The sequence below is a fragment of the Python bivittatus genome, unplaced genomic scaffold, assembly GCF_059951505.1.
Source record: "Python bivittatus isolate LINGU-HERP-01145 unplaced genomic scaffold, Pbiv_v1 ctg000700_np1212, whole genome shotgun sequence".
NCBI lineage: Eukaryota > Metazoa > Chordata > Lepidosauria > Squamata > Pythonidae > Python > Python bivittatus.
The window spans coordinates 3,516,314-3,528,703 of NW_028277098.1; the positions used below are offsets into that span (position 1 = coordinate 3,516,314).

Consider the following 12,390-nt stretch of genomic DNA (forward strand, 5'->3'; position numbering starts at 1 on the left):
TGTCAAAATGGCAGGCATGACTGGAAGATCAAAACCTGTGCCTGCCATTTTGATGTTGTTGACAGCTCATCCCCCCCCCCCGCCAGTGGTTATAATGACTTAAAAGTTGCTTATTATTTCTCCATGTAGCATATGGAAGATCAAGAGCTTAAAATCACTGCAATATTTAATAGCTAAGGTGGAATTTGAACTGGGTACTTCCACATTTGTAACTATTTTATTAACCACTGGATTTTAACAGTGCAAATGGACTTAGGCAAGACACAAACTGCCCAACTTCAAATTCTTCTGCAATTGTAAATGTATACTTTGGATTAAGACACGCCAAACAAGATGGAACTTATTTCTAAACAAACATACACAGGATTGGGCCAGTAAGGCCTCAGGACGCATTCCCACTGACATCAACAGCAATTGTTTGGAAATGAATTTGTTTATCACGGTGCGGAAAGATGTATTTTATGAACAGTCTGGTCTTTCACTCCTGAAATGGAATACTTCCGTTTTGCTGATTGAAGAGGCTTGATGAACTCTGTGCTTGGGGTTCTTTTTAGCATCTGAGTAATGAAGAATCCATGCTTACAGGAATGAACTGGCAATAGATTCATTTATTAGATACATTTACAGTCTCTTCCTTTAGAATGGATGACAAATCACCTTTCTTGTATTTTTTCTAAGTCCCTTTAACATGGAACACATTCAAATCTGTATGGCAGTAATTCCTCCCTGTGTAAAAAAAACTGTCCTCACTTTCACTGAAGAAAGTGACCAACAGATTCAGGCTGGAAGTTCTCTTGCAGCAATCTTCATTGAAGAGGAGCTGTGCCAAATCTTTGTAATATCAAATAGTGTTTATGATTTATTTTTATTATTTGTTTGCTAGAAATAAATGGGGATTTGTCCTTGCACTGGAGACTCAGGCATCCTCTAGATAGAACTGCAGAACAAAAAAAAAAAAGCGCTTCCTATGGTACAATCCCAACTAGTTCTGGGTTTTGTGATACTATCATTTGCGATTAAGGAATTTTTTACCATTGTTTGGCCAGCCCCTATCTCATTCATATGTATTACAAAATACTGCTGGATCACAAATAAAAAATTCTCTGTTCTCTATTTCTGCTATGAAACATTGTGTAGGGTGAAGGAGATTCACTTTTAAAAAGATATGAATTCTGTTACAGATATTACTAAGCAAACAACTTGGTTATTTTAAACTTTCAAAGAAGCAAAATATATATTTTAAAAGATAATCAGTGATAATTATATATTTTAGGGTCTTTTCACAGACTTAAAGATTGCTGTTTTTACAAAGAAAAAAGAGATTCTTTAATGAAAACTGTCTTGCAACAAATTTATTTTAATGAATCACGACTTCTCCCATATGTATAAACCCATATTATACAAAAGAAATATCAACAAAACAAAGCTTTGTGCAGTATGTATGTATGTGGGTGCGTGTGTGTCTGCCTTGGTCTGCTTTTACAAACCTTGTATATGTTTGTAAAAGCAGCCCAAGGCAGTAGCTCAGATGACCTATGTATCTGGTGACTGTAAGAACTGCATCTTTGTACCATAGATACTGACTGAGCATCATATTATATATTAAGGTCAGAATGAAAACAAAAATGGGGCTTCTGCTGCAACATCCATTTTCCAGCAGAGCAGAAAGATTTTCAGAATTAATGTTGTTCAGTTTGGTCAGCAAAATATTCAATCCTCTAAGCAATCAGGGTTTTGGCTTACACCGTATGTCTTCAGTTTGAGTCATATTTCCATGGGAAACATGTCCACACTTCCACCTGGAAGCGCTCGTAAAATAATGCAAATGTTGAGATTCCAAAGTCAAAATGCCAACTGGCGTATCCAAGATATATTAGTCCAGCCCAAAGTCAGCACTGGCAACGGTCTTAGCACATTAGGAGGCCTTCCTTTGCGGCCAACCTCTGCCGATGGATTTTGTCTTGCTGAAGTTCCTCATGGTTTGGGTGCCAGAGTTTCAGGATGACCCTTTCAATATTGAGGGCGTAGACAGTATGGGCAGGGACCACTTCCCGGTGGATCTGCAGGTACCACAAGAAAAAATCTTACTGGCTACAAATTACTATCTCAAATGTCCACATTCACCAATGGGAACTAGTGATGCATATGTTCATAAATGTATTTAACCTTGCAATAAACAACCTGGGGGGTTGGGGTGGGGAGTAAAAAAGACAGAAGAACATCTTGGATATCTAGTTGGAATTACTATTAACATAGAAGCACTTCACAGCAAACCAGAGAGCCTTTCTCACTTGCTTCTTCGGGCTCACCTGATCTGAGTGAGTCATCCGTTAACTACCCAGAGGAAAAGAGGGAAATTATTTAGGGCATAGAAAACAAGCATCAGAGGTTGCAGGGGAGGGATTGTTTAACTGGTAAGCAATGTTTGAGGAAGGGATCAGTGCTAGAATTTCTCACCAGGACATGCAAGCCTTAAGTAATCACATTGACTTTATTGGGCAAAACATATATTACATCAGTCTTTCCAGAACATTTTATATTTGCATCTGTGGGTACAAGCAGAGTTCACTGGTACAGATATACATTTTACACGATTTTGAGGAGCAGGGTGTAGTGGATGCTTCCCACAAGATGACTTCATTTTTCAAGAAATGTATCCACTTTTCTTTACAGTTCATAGTTTGAAATAACTGTAGTGAAGGATTACTTAGACCATGCACACATAACACAATATGAACATCAGTACAACTACGTTTGAAAGTTTCTCTCTTCCAGTAAAACTTGAGATTCATAGAAAAATAGCTGAGTGAAGAATATCAGAGGTATATGGAATATTATTTATTAATTAGTTCTTACTGTTTTGTAAATTTGGTTTACAAATTTGACTCAAATTATGTTATTATTGGGATTGAGAGTCAGTTTGATGTAGTGGTTAAGACACCAAGCTAGAAACTGGGAGACCCTGAGTTCTAGTCCCGCCTAGGCACAAAGCCAGCTGGGTGACCTTTGGCCAGTCACTCTCTCTCAGCCCTAGGAAGCAGGCAATGGCAAACCACTTCTGAAAACCCTTGCCAAGAAAACTGCAAGGACTTGTCCAGGCAGTCTCCAAGAATCAGACACAACTGAATGGATTAAAAAAAAAATTATTGGGATTATGATTATCTTACTTACAGACAATTCACTGTGTGTTATGTGGTTGTAAGAGACCATGAATCTAAAAGATGTGGCAGCATATACATTTAAGAACAAATGGAAAGCAAACTGTTTACTTTCTTTCTGAGTATTCTGTCTAATCCCTCCCCCACATTACTTGAGGTAAGTTCTTTATCAAAAAAAATCTCCATCTACATTAGGAGAACAGCAACTGAAATTAAAGTAAGTAATATGTGAAAGTTACCTGCAGTGCCTCAAAGAGATCATACATGTTCACTGGGGGCAGAGTTGCTGGTGAGGTGTCCCCAGAACAGGCCAAAAGGAGGGCTGCTTGCTGTTCTGCATCATCAGGTGGTAGATGGGAAGCAAGGTTTTGACCAGCTGGGGGAGCCAAGCAGGTAGGAGGACTGAGAAAAAGAACAAGTTGGGGGAAAATGAATCTGGCATCCTATTATGGGAAAAGGAAGAGTCCAGTTTTATCCTTCTTCCTAGTGCTGGCTCAGATTCTGTCCTGAATACCAGAATAGCCCCCAACAGGCCACTTGAAGGTCATGTGCAACTTCTGGTTTGAAAAATGTTGTATAACATTAAGCTAGATTTGGATAAAAAATAAAACTTTGGGCATTCAGTAGTATTATTTTTCAACAAAATCTAAAGTGAAAATTGTGCACAAGATGAAAATATTTACTTATTTGCTATCATTTATACTCCACCCAGTTCCACAGATTCCTGGGAGCTAACATCCAAATAAAAGTAATAAAATCATCATAACAGTATGAAGGTTAGAGACAGTCCATGTTGTGGATCTTTATGTATATCCATGCACAAAGCCAAATGACCTAAAATAGATAATACAAAAATAAAAAGGTAGGAAAAATAATACTGAACTCTGTAGAGGCACAACTTTTCTTCATGATTATATAATTCAGCAATATGTAAAATGTGATAATACTTGGCTCAAGAGCAGGGATGTGTAACAAAAACTTTACAGACCCAACAACAAAGAGCAACCATAACATTTAATAAATAAAATATGGCAACAGAACTAGACCTAAATCTATGGTTCAGCTTTTATATCACCTGCATGACCATTTGTTTCCTAATAAGCACAGTCCCAGAAATTTTGCTATCTTATAAGTAATGTCTGGATTGGATAATAAAACTCATACCAATCTGGCTAGCCTCTCAATTTGTTAAACCTTTGAATATTACGACAATGTAGACATTACTGTTAAAAAGTAAGTTTCATATTCTCAAATTCTCTCCTGTGCTGCATTAATATTAGGCAAATCCTTACCACTCAGTTAAGTTATTGTAAGCAATGACGCTATTCTTCAGATACGGTTGTGGATTGACATTGCTTCCAAAGGCATATTTGAAGTGACCGTCCCTCACACGGTAAGCCTTTCTCCTTGATATTACAGAGGTTAGGATATCCTTAAGATGCTTCTGCAGAGAAAGAAATGTCTATTTATTGCTTGCAAAAAGTCCCCCAAAGTATACAATGTTGCCAAGCATATTATCCAAAACCTGCATGGTGAAGACTGCAACATAAAGGCCATTGCCTGGATTCTCTCCTCTCCTCTTGCTTCTGGGTCCCATTGATCTATTATGGTTGCTTCTGGAATCCTTGCCTATCCTCAAGTACACTTCCACTGCCGAAGCCCTTACTTGGATGATGGCTTACTCTCGTTTGACCTCAGGACTCCGATCCTGTTATCCCATGGACCTATGAGGCTCAGCTATACATAAGATATTCACGTTGACGTGAAAATATAAATTCCGCATCCAAGAAGCTAATAGAAGAAGATGCAAAGAAACTAAATATTCAAATAGTATTTGTGAATTAAACTGGTCTGAATCCTGAATCTGTGTTTTTTGCAGATTTTATTTATTTGTAGCAAGCCTACATTGGCAAGGCAAATAATTTAGCAAGGGGTATGTTGTCAGAGATTGTAAGAGTCAGAATTACTAAGCCCTGCAACTAGAAACAAGTGAGACATCACAGGATGGCCACATCTCTTTATTCCTATTTGTCTCCTTCAAGAATAAAGGAAGAGAGGAGGCATCAAGGTTCTGATCTGAACATCAAGAGGCGCTGAACCAACAACAGAGTCTCTCATCTCCTTTTTAGCCTCTTGCCTGGCTCATTTCCAGAAGTGCTTGAAGCAATTTTCCAGAATTATTCATTCTGATGTAAAACTTAGATGGGTCCCCTTCAAACTGTTCGTTTTATACATGAATAAAAAAGACAGATGAGCAACCCAAATGTTGGTACCATCACATAACATTTATCCAGATTTTGAATTCTGCAGATTCTTGCTATAAACTAGGAAGAGTCCTTAGAAAAGTCCACATGAGGCAACTGTCCTTCTCTAAGACTCTGAGTTGTAAATAAGAGGAAACAAAACAGAAGATAAAGGAGCCATAGTGGACAAGAAAATATCAATTTATAACATAGATCCCAGTTAATCTTCAGATAAAGCACAAAGTGATAAAAACAAAAGCTTTCTTTAAAAGCAAAAACAAAGTTCCCCAAGAAAACAGGCAAATCAAACTTACATTAGCCCATACTTGGTTTTATTTTGTTCCTTAAATAGCACAATTTAAGTTTAAATTTAAGCACAAAACTTACAAGAAAGTATGCTATCTTAGCCATATGTGGAGAAATAATTCCCCAAATTAATATTCTATGTGCTAACCCAGAGAAAGTAGTTTTCATAGATTTGCTTTCTTGTAATATGATGTCCTTTTTGCTCCTATTTCTAGAAAGACAGCTAATCAATGCTGAACTTCGCATCATTCTTCATCATACACAAGGTATCTGAGTTTTTTTGTTATATTACAGAGGAGAACCAGGACTAAAATTATTATTCTGTGTAATCTCACCTCTACGGCATAGACAACAACTGTAACTGCTTCTTCGGTGACATTATCCAGGCCATGCTCATAAGCAGTTACAATCATCCTTCCCTCCAGCTGGCCCCAAGTGGGAAGCATCATTGTGTGTGAACAAAGCTTCAGGTCATCATCTTCTTGGGGATCTTTGGCCACAAACTGCTGAGCTCCAGATAAGGGATTCTGGGGCTGGAACCGGTGCTGTAAAATAGAACATGATTCCATTATCTAGACAACAACATTTAAAGAGTCAAAATGTTGTGTCATTTGCATGTACCAATTATCACATAGCTATGACTTAAGGTAAAGAAAAATGTTTTTATATCACCTTTCATTTAGCAGCCTCCTAAAGACCCTCCCCCTCCACACAAACACTAATTTGGATTAGGCAGATTTTTTTTGTTTCCACTAAAAAAACTGAAATGAACATTAAAAATCCAGTTTCCTGATGAACTCTTTTTTTAAAAAAAGATGAAGTTTCTACCCTTTATGACAATGATTTAAATGCCTAGAAACCAACCAGAGCGATAGCAGAAATAATCTAAATCATTATGAATACTACTTCAGTACCCAATTCCTTTTCCCTACCCCCTCAACTAGAAAAACTGAAATAATTTCTATACAATTGTACAAATACAGAGAAATGCATACAGAATATTTACCATATTTGGGCCTTTTGGCCACAAATAAATTAATAATAATAATACATATATTTACCAAATGCATACAGGATGTGGATGCTGCTTTTTCTACACACTTCCTGACACATACATTTCATGTAGCTCTCTGATATACTGATTTTTTTTTAATGATGGTTGGAAGCAGGCAGGAGACAGAGAAGATGCCCATTTGTAATGAGCTCTTCCTTCCACTGGGTCTGCCCCACCCAGCCAAGACAACTCATGGTGATGCAGCAATTCTTGCCTTCAGCCATCAACTTCTTTTTCACCCCTGAATAGGAGCAAAGCCAAGAGGAAGAAAAGGGCTTCCTCCTTGCTGAGAAAGACAAGGCCACCTTATATCAGTATCTGGTAGTCAACTGGAGACCCCTAGATCTTCTGTGGCATGCCACCAGATCACAGCCCACAGGCCTCCACCCCCAGACACAACTGGTTACCTGTCTGAAATAGTTCTAGTTTATTAAGAACACACAACAATGAAGAAAATATGGATGGTTGTTAGGCTTAGAGAAAAAGATTCAAAAGAGGCAAGGGAAGCAAAGGAACCATGGGTAGACAATTAGGCCTGAGGAAAGAAAACCAGGAAACTTGCCTTGAGTGTATACAAAATAACCCTGCTGCCATGTCCTCCCTAGTTATTTCCTGCAACCTGAAGTCTGTATAAGTGATTCCTTCTTGTGCCTTGCAAGAATTCACCAGGGAAAGTGGGTATATGTGTGCATGCTTAGATCCCTTTCCTTCCTTCTCTACAGCCAGCTGCCGTTCTGGGGGGAGATTCAAAAGGAAAGCCTCCAGCACACTCTTCTCTCCCTATTTTACCTCAATGGGAGAGAAGTTGTCTACACTCAGAAATTTAGCCAAACAACCATCATAAGTTCCCCTTATTAGGGATAGAAGGGCTTAGTCAATGGGTTAATTGTGTGCTATTTCTGTTCTGAGTTCTCTAGAGGCTTGCACTGTTCTCACCAAAGTGAAGGTCCCTGTGCTTTTGATTTACACAAGGGTGTTATCTAAATTAGACAACAAGCAGTTTTGAAGTGGATCAAAGTGACTAGATAACCTCTCTAGAGCTATATAACAAACAAACAAACATAAAAAGGAGGGCAGGGAGGGGATAAAAGCTTACTGTTTTGTCCATCAGCCTCAGCAGTGGCAGAATCTGACCAACCTTGGCTGATCTGAGAAGGCAATGGCAAGCCACATCCATATTACTGCCATCCCCCAATGGACAAGTCTATGCAGTCACTAAGAGTCAAGCTTGACTCAAGAGACCCATTTTCTTTTTCTTACCTGCCCACTTAGAGACAGTAGGCCTCCCTTGCTGCATTCCTCAGCAGCCCCAATTTTAAAGTGCACTGCCCATTACAGTGTCTTAACTGCTATCTATGGTTTCCAGCCTGGATCTGAAAAAATGAAGGGAATTCATTCAACTCTATCCTAAGTTCTGGAAGACATTATTCATTGCCTAATCAAGATAAACTATGATGGAAAAAAACTGGAGCTTTGGAGCAACAATACTTTTGTGCTGGAATTCCCAGCTCAAAATTACCTTCTAGCTCTCAACACATTTTACTTAAAAGCATTTGAAAGTTTTAGCTGGAATTCACTTTAATTTTTGCAATATTAGTACTTGTTAGACTGATCTATCTGTTCCCACTATAGCTACAATTTTTTGTTAATTATATTGCCATTCATTTAATTTATATGCTGTCATGAGTATTTGCATGGGATAAAACAAGCCTCAGTTTTTATGCCATCTTCATTTCTTACCTTTTTTATTTATTACCATTCAGATCCTTGTAAAAGTCTTTCATATTTCTTGGAAAGTCTTCTTTCAGTGAATTACATTAAACAAGAGAAATAAAAGAATGCAAATGGTTTTGGTTGTCTTCCAACCTAGGGCAACGCTGCATGTGTGCCATGTGGCTGTTGCCCAAATTAGAAGCAGTGTGCTGAGTTATCCCTTTCTGCTTTCTAACCTCATTTTAAACTAAGCGCTTTCACATACCCTGCTCTGTGTTACTGATGGGGGAAAACTGCAAAGTGTAACAAATGCTGATGGGTGTACTAGGTGTTCTGGAGGGGAAATGAGGATCTTGAAATGTGTGTTTCCAATTCTCATAAGAGAAACTTACATCAAACTTCTGCCGAACAGAAGAAAACTTTTTCTTCCCTTTTGGCTTGCCAGGTTTTGGTGCAGAACCTCCTGTCCAAGGCAGGGAGCCAGCACCTTCTGAAAATAGGAAAGAGCAAAACACAAAGTTTTATAATTAGCACATTAGCAAATCATGCCCTCCCCAATTTAACTACAGTGGGGCAAAGAAGTATTTAGTCAGCCACCAATTGTGCAAGTTCTCCCACTTAAAAAGATGAGAGAGGCCTGTAATTTTCATCATAGGTATACCTCAACTATGAGAGACAAAATGGGGGGAAAAATCCAGAAAATCACATTGTCTGATTTTTAAAGAATTTATTTGCAAATCATGGTGGAAAATAAGTATTTGGTCACCTACAAACAAGCAAGATGACTGGCTCTCACAGACCTGTAACTACTTCTTTAAGAGGCTCCTCTGTCCTCCACTCGTTACCTGTAGTAATGGCATCTGTTTGACCTTGTTATCAGTATAAAAGACACCTGTCCACAACCTCAAACAGTCACACTCCAAACTCCACTATGGCCAAGACCAAAGAGCTGTTGAAGGACACCAGAAACAAAATTGTAGACCTGCACCAGGTTGGGAAGACTGAATCTGCAATAGGCAAGCAGCTTGGTATGAAGAAATCAACTGTGGGAGCAATAATTAGAAAATGGAAGACATACAAGACCACTGATAATCTCCCTTGATCTGGGGCTCCACACAAGATCTCACCCTGTGGGGTCAAAATGATCACAAGAATGGTGAGCAAAAATCCCAGAACCACATGGGGGGACCTAGTGAATGACCTGCAGAGAGCTGGGACCAAAGTAACAAAGGCTACCATCAGTAACACACTATGCTGCCAGGGACTCAAATCCTGCAGTGCCAGATGTGTCCCCCTGCTTAAGCCAGTACGTGTCCGAGCCTGTCTGAAGTTTGCTAGAGAGCATTTGGATGATCCAGAAGAGGATTGGGAGAATGTCATATGGTCAGATGAAACCAAAGTAGAATGTTTTGGTCTAAACTCAACTTGTCGTGTTTGGAGGAGAGAGAGAATACTGAGTTGCATCCAAAGAACACCATACCTACTGTGAAGCATGGGGGTGGAAACACCATGCTTTGGGACTGTTTTTCTGCAAAGGGACCAGGACGACTGATCCGTGTAAAGGAAAGAATGAATGGGGCCATGTATGGTGAGATTTTGAGTGAACACCTCCTTCCATCAGCAAGGGCATTGAAGACCTGTGGCTGGGTCTTTCAGCATGACAATGATCCCAAACACACCGCCCGGGCAACTAAGGAGTGGCCTAGCCAGTCTCCAGATCTCAACCCCATGGAAAACCTTTGGAGGGAGTTGAAAGTCCATGTTGCCCAGTGACAGCCCCAAAACATCACTGCTCTAGAGGAGATCTGCATGGAGGAATGGGCCAAAATACCAGCAACAGTGTGTGAAAACTTTGTGAAGACTTACAGAAAACGTTTGACCTCTGTCATTGCCAGCAAAGGATATATAACAAAGTATTGAGATGAACTTTTGATATTGACCAAATACTTATTTTCCACCATGATTTGCAAATAAATTCTTTAAAAATCAGACAGTGTGATTTTCTGGATTTCCCCCCCCATTTTGTCTCTCATAGTTGAGGTATACCTATGATGAAAATTACAGGCCTCTCTCATCTTTTTAAGTGGGAGAACTTGCACAATTGGTGGCTGACTAAATACTTTTTTGCCCCACTGTATATCTTGGCTGTTGCCATTTCACAGGCCATCCCTCTTAATCATCACCTATCCATTTCTTGTCTCAAGTCTTACTGTCAGTCAGATATTCTCATTTTCATTCCAGACAACTCAACATTTTAAACTGTACTTAGCATGTCATTTTCTATCAGACAGAATTAATGACCAAGTAAAATTTAAAAAATTAGCAGCATAGGTATCTCTCTGAACTACAGTCATGTCTTTGAGACTGCATTCTTCTTCAGTAGACTTTTAAAATGTGTTCAAATTACTTGTATCAGTGGGACTGGTAACTGATTATAATACACGCACACACAAATAGCAATTTTAAAACAGCCTTTCTTGATTTGATACACTTTTTCTTCTGGGCAGATAATGATCATAAGGTTTGAGAAACAGTAGATTTTCATTCATAAGAAAGCCAGTATGGTATAGCAATTAAGATGTTGGACTGGCACTAGAGAGAGCCAAGTTCTAGTCTACCCTCAGACATCGAAGCTCACTGGGTGGCTTTGGGCCAGTCACTCTCTCAGCCTGGCCTACCTCACAGGGGTGTTGTTGGCTGCCTTGAGCTATATATGCCACTTTGATCTCCTGAACAAAAAAGGAGGATATAAAAGAATTTAGCTAACTAACAATTAATGAAATGCAGTAAGGCAATTCATTAATAAGTCGAATTACAAATAAGAGCAGGTTCAGATTATCTAGCAGAAAGCTTGGAAAACGATCACCATAACTAACAACAATCCTCCTTCCTCTTTGAATGTAATACTGCTGATAATGTACATTAAGCCATAGCCAAACTTTAGCAAAGATATGCATCTGATGAAAGTCCGAGGTCCAGCAGTAACACAGAGTAAGGCTTACAGTCTGCCTTCTTTTGGACTGCACTGCTTCCTAGACAAGGAAAGCAGACAACACAGATTTCTTACTTGTTCATAAAGTATAAAGAACTAAGGGAAAGCAATGAGGGAGCCATGTTTGAAGCAAGCACATTATTTCAGGTGGCTAAAATAAAAGCAAAGAATTCCAAAAGAATCAATAAAATAAAGTTGCAAACATCTTTATATAAATCTATGATGTGACAGCACTGAAATACTATGCACAATTCAGGTGATTAACCTTCTAAAAAATATGAAGTACAACTAAACATTAAGTACAACTCAAAGAATAAAGGGAAATTCCCTATGAGGAAATGCTGGGTTTTTTTTTAGCTTCGAGCAGGGCTTCCCAAACTTTATTTTAATATACAGCAAAATTTTAATAACTATTATTATTCTTAATCCAATATACAGGCATGCTTCTATATTAATTAATACAATACTATATCATATTACACAAGTCTTAATAAAGATGTCCTGATGTCTGATGCAAGTATGTAATTCACAGCATTTGTGTGATGATGCCTATTCTCCAAGCATTAATTCCAAGCCCCAACGTTTTGGCCAAATAAAAGGAAAAATACATCTCCAGACTGCCAGTTTGGTAACTTTAATAATCTCATAAAGAAAAGGAGAATGGGGAGAGAGGTGGGAGAGAGAGGCGGGAGGGAGGGAGAAGTGAGAAATGCCAGTCTGATTTTCATTTGTATTCTCTAGTGCTATACAATTTATCACCTGTTTCTTTCCACTCTTCTGCAGATTGATTCAACCAAGCCTGCCTACCTAGCTGCTGTCACGTAGTCACTGTGTGTTTATTAAAAGACTGCAGTTTTTAATAAACTGCAGGGACTTTTGAGTTTTCATTTATTCTTGTCTATTCACCTTCACTGTTAAGGGTTT

General features: G+C 38.7%; 1 protein-coding gene across 1 annotated transcript in view; it reads right to left on the reverse strand.

Annotated features, from left to right (window-relative positions):
• Window positions 1–210: 210 nt before the first annotated feature.
• The window catches only part of TADA1 (transcriptional adaptor 1), a 29,425-nt gene continuing 17,245 nt past the window's right edge, over window positions 211–12,390 (reverse strand). Inside the window, exons 4-8 of the mRNA XM_007425140.4 lie at window positions 8,867–8,964; window positions 6,043–6,252; window positions 4,451–4,602; window positions 3,398–3,560; window positions 211–2,060 (exon numbers count right to left, since the gene is read on the reverse strand). Coding sequence (XP_007425202.1) covers window positions 1,908–2,060; window positions 3,398–3,560; window positions 4,451–4,602; window positions 6,043–6,252; window positions 8,867–8,964 — 776 coding nt within the window. The 3' untranslated portion in view covers window positions 211–1,907. The remainder of the gene's footprint in view (window positions 2,061–3,397; window positions 3,561–4,450; window positions 4,603–6,042; window positions 6,253–8,866; window positions 8,965–12,390) is intronic.